Source organism: Melospiza georgiana, chromosome 2 (genome assembly GCF_028018845.1).
Source record: "Melospiza georgiana isolate bMelGeo1 chromosome 2, bMelGeo1.pri, whole genome shotgun sequence".
NCBI classification, from domain to species: domain Eukaryota; kingdom Metazoa; phylum Chordata; class Aves; order Passeriformes; family Passerellidae; genus Melospiza; species Melospiza georgiana.
In genome coordinates, this window is record NC_080431.1 from 102,090,088 (window position 1) to 102,109,488 (window position 19,401).

The 19,401-nt window shown below is 37.1% G+C and overlaps 1 protein-coding gene across 1 annotated transcript in view; it reads left to right on the forward strand.

Annotated features, from left to right (window-relative positions):
- Positions 1–9,402, forward strand: part of EGFL6 (EGF like domain multiple 6) — a 28,658-nt gene extending 19,256 nt beyond the window's left edge. The window contains exons 8-12 of the mRNA XM_058045579.1: positions 208–534; positions 5,212–5,292; positions 6,443–6,529; positions 7,867–8,132; positions 9,307–9,402. Coding sequence (XP_057901562.1) covers positions 208–534; positions 5,212–5,292; positions 6,443–6,529; positions 7,867–8,132; positions 9,307–9,402 — 857 coding nt within the window. The remainder of the gene's footprint in view (positions 1–207; positions 535–5,211; positions 5,293–6,442; positions 6,530–7,866; positions 8,133–9,306) is intronic.
- Positions 9,403–19,401: the final 9,999 nt, after the last annotated feature.

Here is a 19,401-nt window from a genome sequence, read left to right on the forward strand (position 1 = left end):
ACTGCAACTCACAGCTGTCAGTAGTGCAGAGCTGAACATGTGCACATGTGTTCAGTTCTGTGCAGAACTGAACTTACATCTCATAGTAGAGAATTTAATTCTGAGACTCTCTGGACCTTGTAAAGGACACCACAGCCCCATTTAAAAACATTGTCATTGCTGGATGATTCCTTAGATGAATATTTTCTATTTTCTTCTTGGTTCTAGTTATCCCTGAAAAGTCAGTGAAGGAAATTGAAAGAAGCCCTGGAACAGCTAAGGACACAATTAAGAAACTTCTTGCACAAAAACGCAATGTGAAAAAGCATGAAACAATCAAGAATGCAATCCCAGAAGCAGCTGTGACCCCACCTTCTGAGACCCACTTGCAGTTGCTGGACTATGAAGGTGCTATTGATCGTGGTGGGAGCTACAGTGAGGAAGAGAAAGAAATTGCAGCTGCTGCAGAAGAGGAGGCTGAAGAGTCAGATGAAGAGGAGAAGGAAGATTTTGAAAATCAAATTGATGAGCGAAGCCTTAGAGGGGATGTCTTTTGTAAGTTTGTTTTTTAAAATGTCTGGCTTCAATGTAAATATGTCTAAACAGTAAAAAATCATCACAAAACATTGCAGACGCTTTATCAGAATTTACTTGTAGAAAATGAATCATAGAGTCATAGGATGGTTAGGTTCTAGTTAATGCTTTTGAAAATATGTTTGAAGACTTTGAAAAACACAGCAAGAAGTTGCACAGCATATTAGAATTCGATGATCTTTAAGGTCCCATCCAACCCAAGCAATTCTATTATTATAACTGGTTTTTAATACAATTGTCTCAGTCAAACATTCTTCAAGGTACTGAAAAAAACAATTACAATGAAGAACACACACTGTCAATATTTCATTCATTACATTTGCTCTTTCCAAAATATAGAAAAATAATAAATACTATCCCACAGCCATTAAAATTGTAATAATAAAAATGAGAAAATAAAATTAACATTCACTTTATTGATATTTAACCTGGAAGGAGAGATAAGTATATATTTTTTAAAGGAAGGATAATTTTAAACTCCTCACATCTGGCCTGGCCAGAATTTTCCCTTATAGATCTCAGAGATTAAAATGCTGAATTTGTTAGAGAGATTTTTATTTTGCTAGGGGATTCTGGCAGAAAGTTGGTGTGCTGCTTCATGTGAAGATAGCAGCATGCCCAAGATGTAGTTTCATTAAGTTTGTGAACTCTGTATTATCTGTGGCTTTCTTGTTTAACACCAGCTGTGATTCAAGAACTTAAAGCATTGTGCCATTTTCATTTAAGGCTACATTACTTAAGTGTGTTTTCCTTCCTTTTAAATTTCCATGTGCTGTACTTCATCCTTGTTATCATAAAAATTCAGTCATGATTCAGGCGCTTAATTGCTTTAACATTTGGCTTTAAAAACACTTTCAATTTTAATGATATTGTGTGATCCTTCAGAGAAGATCATTAGCTCAAATTTACAGCTCATAAATTTGTACTTTTTTTTCCTTTCTTTGCTGATGTCTATTCAGCAGATTCCTTCACGACAACATTAAATTCCTCCATATAATCCCCTCGAGTATTCACATAGCATCTGCCTTTTGTATTATTAATATTGGTATTGTTTGTCTTCCAGGAAGAGTAGTTAATTAGAAAAAATAGAAAAGTCTCTTTAAATTGATTTATTATTTTATCATAGTATTTATACTACATGATAAATACATAGGGAGCCATAGAAAAATATTGTAAAAAAAAGGGAAATATATCAACATGGAAATTATTAAAATGGGCCCAACTACCAAAATAGTGGACCTTCGTGAGAATTGGTATTTACCAATTTTTTTTAAAAACCCACACAATAGTTAAAGACAGCAAAATGAAGCCCACAACATGTAAGAAAAGTCAAAATTAAGGTGATCAATGAAAACTTAGATTTTTTTTTTCTTATATTTCTGTATCTTATGATACAGTTTGAAATTACTTCAAATTACTATTTTCCATGGGATTCTTGCCTTGTCCAGGGTGAAGAAAGGACCTGTCCTCTTGTGAAAGGTGCAGTTTAATAAATAAGAGTATTTATTTATTGATAGACTAATTATTTATTGATGTGAATATTCATCATTATTTATTCATTATTATCAAATACTTAATCATAAAAATGAGAGTAGACATAACATTGGAAAGCTCTTTATTACATGAGAAGTGCCCTTTCTGCATATGGGAGAAGACACAGAGAGCTGGGCCAAGTACTTGGTTATATAAGCAAGGATTGCAGAGATGATACACTCAAACTCCACTGAAATAATTAAGTACAACCTTAATTCTGACAGTTTCTAACATTTTATTGCTTTTTGGCTGTCATTGGTAATTGAGAATGATATTGCCAACTGCAACTAAATTCTATATTCTGTACTTCATCAGTTTATGAAATTCACATCATGCTTAGAGCTCCTGTAGTGTCATGTATCCACCATTTATTATACAGAGACACTTCCTTTGGTAGCATCAAGAATGATAAAGAGGGATTAGTATTTGGCAATACTAAAAGTGAACTGTTTCCCTTATGGCTTCACAGGTCTTGATGCTGAACAAGAGAATTCCCTCAGTTAATCATGATGTTTGCTCTCATTCTTTTCTGGTAATTATACCACTCTGTGAGCTATTAATGCTCAGACCGCAGCTTAGTTCATAGCTATACATGTCAAATTACTGGCAAATGTAATTCTTTCAGAGCAGGATGTGGTAGCAGAGAAATGGGATATTCTTGTGAGTCCAGCCTAGTGGTACACCATATACATATAGGAAGCTCATCTTAAATTTACTACATCTTTTATTCTGCTTGATTATTTTTTATAGTGCCCACTCTGTTTTTCTGGGTTTTGATGTTTTTAATGGGTTTGATGACATCAGGGGTTAAGAACAAGTGTCACCATGATATGAAGGGGTTTGTATGTAGAGATTACATATCAGCTGTTGCTGCGTATAAGTTGATGTGAGGGCATCTGCAGTACAGAAAGAAGGATGGACTCTGCTGCGCCTAGAGTGGGACATATGTGTGCTTTTGTTGGTGAGATCTTGTTCTTAGGGACCATGAGAGGAGACCTGCCTTTCCACAAGACCACTTGATAGCAGAAGAGCTAAAAAGATTAATTATGACTCCTGCCTATTACTTATGAGGGAGTAAACTTTGCATCCTGGCTGTGCATGAGGATGATCTGATATAAATAGCGTCACTTTCCAAGCAGTAAGGTTTATTTGAAACCTTTCTGTAAGCTGAAGCTTGCAGTTTCTCATAATATGCAGCTGATATCTTTCAGCGAGTGCAAAGCCTGATTGTAATGCCTGACTGAAAACAAAAATAGATTTGGAAACAAAACTGGACTCTTCTTCTATCCATAACAGTTCTTCGCTTCATAGCACATGGCTACACCTGCACGTATCTCTCTCAAGTGAATTCAAGTGTAATTCAATAACTTAACAAATAAATCATTCTGGCAGCAGTTGTCCTCTGTTAAATCACTCCACTCTTTCCAGAACTGATCATATTTTAATAGCTGTCTTCATTTTGGCAAAAGTTTTCACAGCCTGAGCCTCTTTCACCAAGTACAAGGCCAAGTTTATGGCTTGAGAGTAAATTTAACACCAATCTGGATGTGCCTATTTCTAAATGTGTATATGTAAACAAAAATTAATTTGGAGAAAGATGTATATTAGTCCTTGCCTTAAGTATGAATATTATCCAGGTGATCTAAGCAATGGGCTAGGTTAGGGGGAAGCTGCAAGGACAACAAGAGATGACACGCTCCTGGCAATTCATCAGAAAGCTCATAAGATTGCATGAATCTTCTCCAATTCAGCACTTCTGGAAGTGCCTCTGGGCCTCTTTGTTACTGTGTGTTGTCACTGGTGTACACAGAGCAATTTTTGACAGTTTTGAAGGAGAAGAAAGGTTAAGTGGATGGCATAGTCTTTATGGTGCTAGGAGGCTCTGGATTGCAGTCACTTCTGAGTATATTCTTAAAACTGAGTATGTGTGAGCATATTGGAGTATTTAAATGGAAAGCCCTAGCTCAGTCAAACTCATGGGAAACAAACCTCCCCTCTGAACAAATGTGCATCCATGTGAAAATAATGACTTTTAAAATATTTGGCATATGAATATATGATGCAATGCTGATTAGGGAAGAGTAATTTTCATAGCTTTTCTTAGCACAGTTGCCCATGGGATGGGGCTGAAAAATTAACTTCAGTTGTTTCAGGCTTTCCCCTAATACATTCTGTAAGCAGTAATCCAAAGGCTTCTCCCTCACTCCTCTAAAATGGCACTTTTAAACTCCTCCTGTTTTCATAGGTGGTCATGAATATATCACAGGTACCACCTGCTTATGTGTTTGCAAATGATAGAACACCAGTGCAAGCAGATCCTTCCCTTATCTCATGTGTGATTTATTACTTACACAGGGTATGCATAAAGAAGTTGAGATTTATGATTGTTTTTTAGTGAGTACACTTAACTATTAATCACTTAAAACAAACTTAATAATAGAATTTTAAAAGACTTGTAGTAATCTAGAAATTATTTAGCACAAACAAGAATATGGAATCTTCTATCTCAGCAGACAGGAGAGGATTTCCCTTGGTCTCTGAGGCTGAGAAATAATGCCTCTTTCAGGCCAGTGTCTTAGAGAACACCCCTAACATTCTTTGGTGCTGCTTTACCAATTCTTCCAGTCAGCACCAGCTATCACTGCCCTGATTGCAGATCTGTGGGCCTTTGATGCCCTAACTTTTACAAACTCTCTGACATTATCCATTTGTTGAGGCTGCTGTTGGCAAACTGCTGCCAATTCACTGTCACTGTCTCTGCTGTCTGGCAGAGTTCAGTTTCATTTGATCATTATAGCAAGAAAGCAGATCAGGCCTCTAAGGACAGATCACCATTTTATGACCTTGTGAATCTGTAATTTAATGGAGCTGTAGCTCCAGTGCTTATGGGTTAGAAAGCTCAGTGCTGTGGAAAACAGCAATTTAAGCAATTTTTTTTTTTTTAATTCAGAGTATCTAATTGCTGTTAGGAATATGGGTTTGGTGGTAGAGTGGAAAATACATATATTGACTTATTTAAATAAATTATGTCAGCTGGTGCAAAGGAATAAAGTTCCATTTTCTGTTCCTGTGTAGACTCAGTACTTGACAAGTTGTTTTCCCTAGCTCCCAAGGTAAAAGAAGCAGCTGCCTTTGGCCCTCACCTGGCACAGAGGAAAATTCCAGTGTCGAGACCAGAGCAAGAAGGTGGCTTACTTTTATCATACAGTATTTATTTTCCTGTGTATTCTATCTTTTTGTGACAACCTGTGTTAGCCAAGTCAGAACTAGTTTAAAAGCCTTTAACATAAACCAAAGATTTTGTGAGCATGTTAGAGACAGTATCTGGCCAAACTATGCTACCAGTTCCAACGTGTCCTTTTCCAAGCATATTTTACTGTTTATAACCCATGCATAGAAAGTTTCCCCACATTAGAATTTGACTTGCAACTGAATTTCACTTGAATAATTTCATAGTCATGAAAAAATAAAGTAGCTTCCATTGTCTATAAAATGAAAACATGTTGCATAGCACACAATAATCTTAAACAAACAAAATAGACAGATGTGCTGGTTGACATTTTTTTCCAATTTAGAAAGCAGTAGTCTCAGAAACAATGGATTTAGACAACAAAGCTCTCTAAATGCCATGTACTGCATGTCTCTGTCTCATGATAAAATACATTAAAATAACAAGAAGGATACTTCTTTCTGAGGAAATTCAGAGGCTGATGCATTACTCTTAATCTGATCTGTCATGCTTGCATTGCACAGTGTCCCTTTGTGTGTGTGATGCTTTTCATCTGCACAGTCATGAAGGCCGTGGTGTGCTCTGGCTGACGCCCTTTTCAGGCTGCTCTAAAGGTCAGCTGATCTGGGCTATTCCCAGCTCCATGTAGTTGGATTATCAGGTGCTGATGTAAGGGATTCTTCTCATGGGAGGCCAGTTCCTCTCAAAGGATAGAACTGGAACTTGAGCTGATTGCAGCTACAGCAGTGTAACAAATGGAGAATGGAGAGCTCTAAAGATGGCAGATCTCAAACAATTCCTGATGCTCGAGTTCCACACTAACAGCTCCACCTATACTTGGGGATTTGCAGGCCATTGATAAACAGAAGTCACAGCATATAAACTCATGTGCAGGTGTGGGTAAAAAGACACTGAGGTAAAGAAATAATTACTACATAATATTTTGATTTTTTGCAGTTGCATCTTGGTCAACACTTTCTGAATTCAGATTATAATTTTAGAATGATCTGTTCATTAATAACTGTATGAATAAAGAACAAAGTCTTTTAACAGTACTTAGGATATGCTCCTAAATGCTCCTATTATCTCTGCCAATTTTCTTTTCAGTTGATTGCAGCTTCAGTCGAGGAGTTTGTGACTGGAAACAAGATGCTGATGATGACTTTGACTGGAATCCTGCTGATCGAGATAGAGGTATTCAGATATCTGCCATCTAGATAGGCTTTGATTTGATGGACTACCCCCTCCAAAAAAAGGGGGGAGGGGAAACTGAATCCAGGATTTTTCTTTTCTATCAGTGAGTTATCTTTATAATAAAAGAAAAGAGGCAGAGGATGATAGGAGTGGATATTGTTTCTTTGAAATGTCCAATAGAAAATATGAATCAGCAATATATTTCAAGAAAAATAAATCAAAATGTAAGAAAAATTATTAGAACATAACTGTTCAGAATTACAAACTACAAGGCAATGGAAACCTTATTAACTACTTGTTGTGTCTCTCCAAGATTGGTAGGACATTTAATCACACATCTGTCATTTAGATGGATGTGGCAATGTGGCCACGTGCCTTAAATATCACTGGGATAGCTGCTCAGAAATCTCAAACTCTGCAAGACAAACTCAGAATAAGCCAAGGGCAAGGGGCCTATTGAAGAACAACCAATACATGAATAGGTACAAATGCTGAAACCTGAGAAAGAGCTCCCTGAGAGCAATGTGGGACTGCTGAGTGGGTGCACATGAAAAGGTGGGGCTGGACGAGTTTGTTTGAAAGCATCTCTCTTTCCCTGTGACACAGAAATGTTGCAGAAGTTGCTGCAGGAGTGACCAGTGGATCCTACAGATCCTGAAGGCTGCTTACAGTTACCACACACACATTTTCTTCCTCTTCTTTAAGAGCCTTTCCATGTTAGTCTTCACTAATCCTTCCTCTCCTGCTCCACATAATTCCCTAAATCCCCTCCCTGTGCTGTCACTTCCAGGAAAACCTTACCCTGGCCTTATCCTGTCTCCCTGAACTTACATATGCTGATTGTGACTTCATTTATGGCCCCAGATGTTTTATTCCTTTAAGATTTTGTGTGTGTCTGTTACTTCATTGGTCTTCCAGGACTTGGGAAATAAGCTGTCAGTTCCCTTGTGAATTTGTCATTAACGCAGAGGACAGTGGAGAGAATATTGAGCTAGCTCAAGTACTGAAATAATGTGACCACAGAGGCACAGCAGCCTGTTTCAGACTTGCATTTGGAAAACAGATGGTTTTGCCTTCAAAAGATAGTGCAAGGAAGAATGACTGTAATTACCAGTGAAATATGAACTCATCTCCTCTGTAAACTGATCTGACTTCCAACCCTACAAGTTTATTCCTTGCTAAGTACACTTCCTGCTGCTTTTCTCCAATGTGATTTTAAATTATTCAAGTAAACTACTTTCAGCTTCCCCTTATTTTCTTAGCAAATGTATTCAAATTGCTAATAAATAACACAAGTGCATTAAAGATATTTTTTTTAATTATTTTCTTTTTACAAGGTGATGGCTACTACATGGCAGTTCCAGGCTTTGTGGGGCACAAGAATGATATGGGGCGTTTAAAACTTCTCCTCACTGACCTCAAACCAAAGAGCAGCTACTGCCTGATTTTCAGTTATCGGCTTGCTGGTGAGAAAGTGGGAAAGCTTCGAGTGTTCCTGGCAAACAAAAAATCTCCTCCTGTCTGGGAAGAGAACAAAGGAAAAGATGAAAAGTGGAGAACTGGAAAAATAGAGATATTTCAGGGGGCTGAAACAACCAACAGTGTAAGTATAACACGATTTATTAGCCAATTACCATAACCAACATGCTGATTTGATTTCCTAATTCTCAAGTGTTCCACTAAATGTTTTATAGGCATCAGCAACCAAAAGGCTTATCTGAAATGGGAAACAGGAGCCCGTATTTTAGGGGGCATTAAAGTTATCACCTGATTGTAATTTCAGAACTGAATCATCCTAATTGGTTAGAATACTGATGCCAGTAATTCTGTCATTTTGTAAAAATACTGCATAACATAATAAATTAACAAAAGTAATCAAAATCTGCCCTTAATATCTCACACAACAGAAGCCTACATATGTGCCTAGAAAAATGAAAATTTTTCATTGCATAGAAGAAGTTGCTCTCCAACCACACTAAACCAGACCATTCCAGCAAAAGGAGACATCATGTATAATCAAAGGGGGCCCATCACCATAGGAGCAGGGAGTACCAACAGGGAACACTGTGCACTGATGTATGCCAGAAACTGCCTCTAACAGGACTTCAGCCAGTTCCTCCTCAAAATTCTGGGGCCTGTTTTCCATTTGTGTGATGGAACATTTTCAGTGCTGTGTAAAGGCTTCTACTGTATAATTGAATATAGTGAATGTAAAGGAAATGCAAGCCCTTTTCAAGGTCCTTTGCACAGCTGGAATGATGCAGAAAAGCCCTTAAATAAATGAGAATCAGAATATAAAATAAAAAACCCAGACATCCTATTCATAAAAACAACCCTCTTCTTTATATATAGTATACATACTATACTCAATACATACAAGAGTGTGTAAATATATATAGAATATGCACACAAAACCTGAGGATCCAAATAGATCAAAAATGAGCAATTGTAATGTCTTGAATAAATGAAAAGCATGAACATCACATGCTGTGATAAAACTGCATTATTATAAGAGGATTTCACTCAATTTGCATTTTTTTACAATAAAAGTAAATAATCTTATTAAAGTAATCCATCTGGTATTGTTAATCTGTGCAGAGGATTTTAATCTAGTTCAAATAATGCACAAAAGCTTTAAAAATGGCAAAGATTCAAGTAATTAAGTCCTGTGTTGTAATAAAATATTCTTTATTTATAGCAATATAACTAATTAGGAGTTGCTAAATGGTTGAATAAACTACATTTTCACCCTTAATACATATCTCTTCTTATGACAGGTCACTTTTGAATCAGAACGTGGGAAGGGTAAAACTGGAGAAATTGGAGTGGACAATGTTATACTAATTTCTGGTCCATGCCCAGAAGATGCCTGATAATGGACATTGAAGTATACCAGATTTAATCTTATTTTTCACACTTTATTAGTAGTGTATTTTTTGTATTCTTTTTTTAATTATAAAAACAAAACCAAAGCAAACCTATAAAATTGTGCCTTGAATCTAATGCAACGATGCAAACAGAAAAACTGATGTTCAAGATGCAGAATACACTTTTTTGTGAATTCTTCTAATTTTGATACATGCATTGAATGTAATACTACTGTATTTTATAATTCAAGGTCAGGGTTTCTGAAGTATTATTTGTTAAGTGTTTTTACAATTCTACATTTTTTTTTTCTTCAAAGTCTTCTTGAGGCTATTCATTACTCTTCTGTTTCATTTCATCTACTCCATAAGAACATAAAGCAGTTTTTAAGAGAATGTTACTACTTCTGGTGACATAATTAACTTCTTAGTGGGTATGCTGTTCTAAAAATCAGTATGCATTACCCTGTGTGCAGTAAGACAATCACACACAGTGCCAAGGTGATTGTTTATTTAAATACTTGTGCAAAGATGAGTGCTAGGTAAATCCACAATGTCAGAACAACAAGCAGAAATGATGACCACTATTTATATGTTGTTAATCTTGATATACTCCCCTTATCTAGTATATATTCAGTGTTTAATACTCCACTGTTGCTGACTTGTGCTGAGCTGGCTTCTTATCCTGGGCAGCCTGATGGTTTTTACTATTGTGGTTATTACTATAAGTGTTTACTATTGTATTATTGCTGAGCTGTGCTGAGCTGGCTTTGTTTTCTTCTTATCTTGGGTGTCCTGCAGTAGCACACCCTTCCTCCCAAATTCTGTTACCCCTCTGAGTCTGGACAAGTTTGTTTGAAAGCATCTCTCTTTCCCTGTGACACAGAAATGTTGCAGAAGTTGCTGCAGTAGTGACCAGTGGGTCCTACAGATCCTGCAGGCTGCTTACTCCAGTTCCCAGTGATCTTTGAGGCATGTCAAGCCCTAAACTTTAATAAAGTAATTCTATTGACAAATAATTTATATTAGGCCTGAGGTAAATATTCAATCTATTGAACCACTAGGAAGATAGTGAAGACCTTCTTTTCCTTTCTGATGGAGCTAAGAAAGTTGTAAGCAGATTCATGTCTTTGAGGAATATTTTCATTACCAATAAAGTATGTAAAATACCTTGATTGTCATCAATGTCTTTGAGTCACACAAATCAGCGATAAGAAATGATCCCTTTATAGTTTTATAAGCATTTAATGTTCACCATTAGCAGATGATGTTACCAACTGGCATGGAAATACAAGAGCAAAAAGAATGACCCATTATTAATGTTTAAGAAGCTCCACATTATGTACTGAACAAAAGGCTCCTGCTGGACTGCAGGCCTACTTTACCCCATTAGAGGTGAGAAAGAATGATTTTCATTGTCCAGGAGACAGTATGACCTAGTGGCCACATACTAAGTCTCCTCTTACTCAACTGAAAAAAATAATCTTTGTTGTGAGTTCCTTCATGACTCTTTAAATATCAACAAAAAGGGTGGGGATTATCCACCATCCCCAGGAGCAGGAAGGTGAGCAGAACTTTCTCCCACAGAGCAGGAGCTGCCACCCACTGCCATGCTTGTCCATGCTCACAAGTGCATGTCAATGTACACACACACATTTGAGGGAACCAGAGTCCAGGTTACATCTTCTCTGAAAAGAAGTCAAATGACAATGCTGTGAAAGATGAGAACATTATTTTTGTCTTGTGATCTCTGTGGAATCCAGTACCTAACGGTCTGGATTCTAAGAGAACAGAGAAGCCCATGGATAAGCCCTGGTTCAGGCAATGTTCAGTTAAATACATTTTCCTCTTATTTCTGTGTATCCCCTTTCAGGCTGGCTGCTCAATATTTATTATTAGTGACCCTTTTATTTTAGTTTTCATATGAAGAAGGGCACATCCAAAATGACTGAATAGAATTTTGTGCTCTAACACTGAAGATTTTTGAAGAATTCAGCCTTTATGAACCTAAGCTTTTTAACAAAAAAACACCAGTCGAAATACCTTGAATTACACACATGAAGCAAGGAATGCTTAAGAGATTTCTTGTTGAAATACAGTATTTTTGTGCTGTGCACACAGGTGAGGAAAGGGTAGGAGAAGTGAAATATCTGGAAAGTTTACAATGGCTATGCAACCAGGAAATGCAGCTTTTTTGTGAGAACTGGTTTGTGTTACAAAACAGATGCTCTGGGAAGTGTACACAGATTTCAGCTTTGACATGGGAATCTGTTTCCTGGTATCTTTGGAGTTGCTGAGGTAATTGCAGAAAAAGGACTTGGGTAAAGCAAACTCTCTATTTTAAGAGCAAAGACTCTGGTAGCTTCAAAATGAGGGCAAAGTTCCTTCAATATCAAATTGAATGCTGACTGTGATTATGTCAGAATGCCTGAATATCCTGGTCACACTGAGGCAAAAATGTGAAACAAGTATTTTTCTGGATTCACTTCTCCTTGTCTGACTGAAGTTGAACTATTCTTACTGAAGATCAAAAAAATGAAAGTTCAATTTTACTGAAGTAAAATTCTGCGTCTAGCTTCAAACAGCAATAACTTATGTAGCATCTTTAAATACTAAAAAGCCTAAGAATCATTACAGTCTTGAGTGCTGCAGTGTTTGAAGTGCAAATGATGCATATATGTGGAGCAAAGTGAGTCCACCTAAAAAAAGTGCACCTGGGCATGGGCAGTTACTGGGCATAGAAAGATAAATACTGCCTGTGGAAGGCATGATATCTAAAGGATATTCACTCAATACACAGACAACAGAGAGTAAACACAATGAATATGGAGCTAATATTTATTTGTTGTTGGTTGAATCGTAGCCCACCATGAATTATCACTGGGACCAATACTTTAGTGGTAGAATTCCATCCAAAAGCCAAGTCAAGAAGATTTTGTATTTCATGGAATAAGAAAATTATTTGCACAGATCAGTACCAACTAACTGCAATAACTGCCATAAGGCTTTCTGTAGTAGATGCAGAAGTGGTTTCCCATTTGTTTGCAATGGATTATCATTCACAAGATAGCTTGCATCATAGCATAATTGTAGCATAATAAGATCTGAATAGAAAAACTGAAACCTTTTTTTGTTGTGCATAAATTCAAAGACAGCTTCTGCAGAAGCAAAATAAATCCATTCTGTACAGACAGTCATATAAACCACATCAGTGCATCAGCAAATTAACTGGTATTGTTTGCAACATTCATCCTGAAGATGGAACTGCTAAGGGCAAACCTACATATTTCTCCTTCAGATGAAAACAGTAAAAGGAGTTATTATGCCTATAGTCATTAATGCCTCAAAATGTTCCTGACAGTTTTCCATAACTGTGAAATCCATTATCTGCTTGATTATTTTAGACAGCAAGGAAATTGCACTGGCAGGATTTGAGCAAGTTAAAGTTATGCTGTAATCAAGTGGCTTGAACTTTGATATCATCATTTGTAACTCTCAAGTCTGATAACACACTTTAGAGACTACCCTGCCTGCAAGTTAATGAAAAAAAAAGAGCTTCTGGCTAATAGCCCAAATCTATACTGCATCCTTCAAAAGCTACTCAGCAGATGTGATCACTTAATCTTGAATGTTGTAGCAAAAGGTTTGATTCACTTTTCTTCAGCTGCCAAAAGAACTTACAGAGGCATTTCATTTTGACCAGGGTGAACACATGGAAATGCTGAGGCATGTTCCCAAAAGATGGTTATCTTTTAAACTGCAGATGAAAGGAACTTAAAACATTTTCCAGCTATTAGATGTTACTTTATATATTAAAAAATTACTCCCAAATGCAATTTTTCAGCATCAAAAAGATCAAGATAATTAAGAGAGGTTTTCAATAACTGCTGTTCATATTTGCTTCATAATTGGTATATTGTTAATGACAGATTCATACAACTGCATGTATTGGAGGTACTGTAACTCAAGACAATATATTAATGAAAAGGTAAATAGCAATGAAGTGTGAGTGATTTACTTGATCATATGTTACATTAAAGCTCATTACAGTGAAAGATTTTTAATAGAAAAGAATTTCTAATTTGAATAGTTACTAACCTCCTGAATACCTGACTTTAAGGTTCAACAATATTAGACATACAGTCTCTCGGACCCTCCCCAGTTCTTCAGGAAGGGTAAATTATACAACTGTTGAGAAAACTCATTATTAACTTTTTATATGGGAAATACTAAGCTGGGGAATATTTAGCCTTCTGTGATTTAGTGGTTTGTTGGTTTTTTTTTGTAGCCTGATACTCTGAAAACCTCTCAATTTCTCAATATTTCTGTATTGCCTCATACCAATTTCTATTTCAGATATACTCCTGAGCAGAAACTTCTCTTAACAGACTTGAGAAATCATTTAAAAAGTGATCCTTTGAGGTCCTCAGATAAAAGTTAACTTCAATCACATATTTAGAGTGCTTGATTAATTCATCTAAAATGAAAGAAAAATACTTCAAAGCTAAACATTATGTAAAATAATACAATATATGATAAACAATTAGTGTATTTAATTCTGATAGAAATAAGGTCTGAGTTAAAGGAAACAGCATGTCTCTAGACATGCCTTAAAACAGCATTTAATTCTTTTGTTTCATATGCTTCCCTTTACTTCCATGAAAAGATGGTGCATCTCCAACACATGGGATGGTTTGCAGGAGCACTAAATAGCTCCTCAGGTGTGTTCTGACAGGGCCCAAGCTCCAGCTCTCCTTCAAGTGATTCCCATGAAGAGCTTGGGAGTCAAAATGCTCCAAGAATCACTCCCTGGAGTGCTTGCACTGCTCCCAGTTCATTGCAGAAGTGGCACTTTTTTGTTGTGTAGAGGAGCTGACATGTTTATTTTTCTGCTGTTTGCTCTTTAGAAAGACAGTAGCAAAGTTAGCAGCTCATTCAGACACTTGAAATCTTTGTCCAGAGCTGATCACCCTGCTCCATTGCTTTTTGCTGCCGTACAGTGCGTAACTTTGATGCCCAAAATCTGCTTGCTGAACTGGACACCTCTGGGGAGCAGTCAGTAAATCTGACTTAGGTGGATAAAGCAATCAGCCAGAGTCTGGTTTTGATTTCATGTTGATAGCAGTTTAATATTAAATCCCTGGGGTTTGATTCACTGCAGGTTATTACAGTTGTTGTAATCTCCATGCTTTGACTCACTGCAGTATTATATTTTCTTGCTATATTTGATATCTTAATTCATGGTATTTTTGTGTACTGCAAAAGGATTTGCCTTCCCACTTGAAAAGTGACTCAATTTACAATTGTACAATACCATAAAAAGCCAAAAGTCATAAACAGGATAAAATGGTACAAACTAATGATAAAAACTTCTAGAAATACATCCCATAAAGTAATTAGAAACAATACATTTCAAAATCACCCAGAAAAAAATTATCCTTCCCTCAAGCATTAATTTTATTCTAAACTAAGTAATGTTAACAGCTGATTTTAACAATGCTAGAACAGATACTGTAGAAATACTCAAGAAAGCCACATGTTAAGCCACTTACAGTGAGTTAATGATTAGTATCACCTTCCTGTCCAGGATGTAAATATATGGGAGTCCTAATTTTCTTTGTCTTCTTTGAAATTGCCAAGATTTTTGAATAGTCACCCTTTGCAGAGGCAAGGGGGCGCTTGTAGACTGGCTCAAGTATGTGCACTATTGAAAATGCATGTGAAGGTGTGAATAGCAAGACAATAATATTTGCCTTTATGGTTCAAGAGAGTTAAATTGAAAGGTGGCTGCAAAGAGTATTGTGATACTGAGTGACTGTGCAAGCAAATGGGATGTGAAAATTAACTATGGGTCACCACAAGTAATGGAATTAGAAAAAATAATCAATCTACTTTACATCAATATTGTCAGTGCCTCCAAATTAGCTAATACCTCTAAGGAAAATTATCTGAGAGTGACTGAATTTTCTTCTGGAAACTCACTTGCACTGAAAAAGATCCAATATATTTTTCTCATATTTCAGTACTGGCATTGCAGTCCACCAAGCTGTGTAGTGCTGGAACACAGGATCACTTTGTAGTAGCTCTGCTTGCTGGTTCCTTCAGATGTAACTATTTCAAGACCACTGTGTGTATATAAACAACCCCAGGGGTGCCACAACAAATTCATATTTGGCTCATCAACACCAGACTGGTTCACTGCCTATGCATAGCAGAAACAGAAGCACAGAGAGAGCTGCTTATTTCAATTTCCCTCAAATGAAGTATTCTTCAGTGCTTAACTAAGCAAGTTACTCAGATGGCTTCATAACACTCCACTGACTCTGGCAGAATTTCTTCATAATCCTCCTGGCAATTCAATTTCAGGTCTTCCAGGGGGTATGACACCCCCACCATGTACTGGAACTCCTGCCAGGAGGAAGAGCCAGGAAACACATGGGAAATATCTCTCAACCACACTACCCAGTTAACTTTATGTGCATCATCCTCATAATCCTAAATTCAGCACATTCCAGTGTTACAGAAAATGCACAGGAATCTCAAGCCATGGAAATAAACAGCATGAGGAGCATTACTGCTCAAACTCATCCACTACTCAGTGCTGGAGCCTTTATCTCATCACACAGAAGTTGCATCAGTTCAACACCAGCCTAAGGAAATCCAGGGCCTCATCCACCTCCCTCTCAGAACTGGATCACAGCCTGAAAATGTGAAAGTCACTCTTGAAATGAACAGCCACCCAAGAAGTCACTCTGTGTGTGAACCAACAAACTTCAAATGCTGTGATTGAAAGTGCTCTCATGAAATGAAATCTGAGTCCCAAAGTACGGCCCAATTCTTGGATTTTCAGAATATGACATTTATATAGGATTCACTTCTGCATATCATTAAGGATAGATGGAGATGACTGTTCAAAACACTTTGGTGTATTTAATTTAATTTAATTTAAATCTAACACTTTGCTTCTTGGTTCATATTATGGTTTTGGGGTTTTTTTCCTCACTTGCTAGTAGACCGTAGGGAGCCTTTTCAAGAACAGAAGCACATTTCTAAATTTTGGCTTTTTTCTGGAAACTCTAAAATATAAATTGAGACTAATTGACAAGATAATATTTAAACAAAGAAATCTTAAACTGAAGAAAGCTCTTAATGAAGAATTACAGTGGTGGACCACAAAATGAATGTCATAGATCCTACTATGACATTCAGATAGGACACAATTTTAAAAATAAAGTAAAAATATTTTTTAAAATTATGAATGAATTATATCCATGTATTTGGTTTTGTTGGTTTTTTTTTTCTTTAAAAATAACAATTGCTTTATTAAAAAAGAACCAAAACAAATTACAGAGGCTTGTTTGAGGCATATACTCTTCTCTACAGAAACCTTATGATGGACCAACATTTTTCCAAATAGTTCTCTGGATACTCAATACTTTCCAGCTGGCAGAATATCTCCATCTGTTGAATAGAAGCCTATGTTTCTAGAAATGCAGATACTTATCACAGCCAGTACTGAAGTTTCAAGGAAGTCATCACTGTTACAGTAGCACTGATATTATCCTGGAAAACGATATAAAGACATACACATATATCATTACACATATATACATACAAGTATAAATTTACTGAGTGTATAATTTTAATATTTGAGAAAGGATTATTGCATTTGTTCTATAAATGGGAAACTGGAATAATGATCCCTTATTCATTGGATCAAAGACAATTTAATGGAGATGCCCAAACAGTCCCTTGAGTGAGAAACCAGTCTCCAGGAGAGGCATCCCCAGTTTTGATCCCATCTCAAAGGAGGGCTAATCACAAGGGAAAAGCCATGCTTGTTTTGCCTACCTGCCAAGGGAGCTGTCGCAGACATTTTTTCATAGAAATCCTTTCTTTGGGATAGTGCATCTTCTGGGAAGCAAGGGCCCCAGAAGAAGAATGTAAACAATGATTATCAGCTGCTGTGAAATGCAATAGGATGCACCTGTAATTGGTTCATGTTCCATGTGTTTATAATTAAGGGCCAATCACAGGAGCAAGCTGGGGACAGAGTGCCTGGACACAACTTTGTTATAGATTCTTTCTATTCTTAGCTTAGCTTAGCAAGCTTCTGCAACTTCTCTCCTTATTCTTTTTAGTATAGTAATAATGTATTATATATCGTATATCAATAAATCCAGCCTTCTGATCAAGAAACAAGATTCTCGTCCTTCTCTCACCCCAAGCGACCTCCTCAGGTCCCTGTAATAGGGAGCTCTGTGCCTCTGTAGTAGGCAAGGCACTTTCAGCTGAGGACATAAGGAATCCAATATGTACTGTTCTCATAATCACACAGGTACAGAACGATTAAACAAAACTGGCATTTAAAGCCTTGGAGCCCCAAACTGAAATGAAACTGCAAACTCCTGGATACTGCAATAAGAGCTGCTGCTGAATTGCTGACACATGTAGGCTGCAGAAATACTTCAAAATATGTAACACAGGCCACTGGATGACGGGCCACGTTTGAAGCTGGAAGGTTCTGATCCTGTTCTGCTAGTATGTTACTGTGCCATTTCTGGACACATGCTTCAAATTCTTGATCTCTTGTTTCATAAACTCTTTGGCACAGGTTTTGTCCCACATATTTTTTTTTGCTGTGTCAGACACAAAGAGAAGGCAAAAAGGAAGTGTAACTATGGCATTCAGCTTACTCATTGTATCACATGTTCAATCCCTGATGAATTCATGAGTCTGGCACACACTGTGAGTGAAGAATTGAACAGCATTAGCAATCAGTGTATAATGCAACCACTGCAGCACTAGCAAGGAAAGATCTGAGATCACTCAGTGATGAGCACTGATAAAGCAGTTCACTACAATAATTTAATAAATTGTTTATCTAGTTTTTTACATCCTATACAACAATGCAAGAGCATTCCCTGTGTGGTTAGTAATGGTGATGTTCATTATGTCAAAATAAGGAAAAAGAGGTCTGCAGTACATTATATTCTTGCCAAAACATATTTAGTGCCTTCAAGTAGGTAAAATCAGATTACTGACAGCAGAGGGCAACACAGACCTCATTACTGAATAAAGCCACAAATATGTATCAAAAAAGCATACCAGCATTTTACTGTATTGGAGTATACATCCTAGCATCATCTATAGATTTGCTGTAGAGCCAAAATTCTGGAAGTAGTAATCTCTTAAAAAATAATTTTGAACATCTATGTGAAATATATGAAAGAGGAAATACATGTAAAAGAGGAAAGCACTACAACAAAGGCAATAACAAATACCTTTACTTTGACTAAATTACATTTACTTTTAGGCGTTTACTGCATAACCAGACATTTCCAGCAGACTTCATCATATCAAAAAGCTGTAACCTTGTAAAATTTTATATTTATTTTCTTTCTCTGTGTATATTAATAGCTCCATTTAGTATCCAAAATATTAGTTGGTTATACCAAAAGTAACACAGTACTCTATTGAAAATAGGAAGTTTTACAACTTTTTTCTTTGTTGTTGCTGTTCTGTGTTAGCCTTAGGTCTGATACTCATTTACCTTGTGTGTTACACTGCCTTTCCAAGCCATTTTGCTTGGGAAGGACCATATCACGACTGAAGTTAAAGTTTAAAATAATTTATTTTTCATTCATCTTAGGGCTGAGAGGAGCATGGTGGGGCTCCCCCAGCCATGCAGAGAGGTACCAAAGGAAGGTCATGCCCTGCACAGGGGCCACAGGACAGTATCATGGTGCCCACGTCATGTGCCAGATCCATGCCCAAAACAGCCGGCAGCCTCCGTGGAAACTGTGCCCTCACACAGGAGGCTGCATGGGACAGCAAGTTATTTCCATGGCTGCTGCCTTCTCGGGAGATTTTTCACCCTGCAGCAGCCCCGGGGACAGCACAGGAGCCCTCAGGGAGTTCACATCCCACAGCAGATTCACAGGAATATTTAGCTTGGAAAAGACCTCTGAGACCAGCAAGTCCAAGCCCTGACCCAGCACCCCCCTG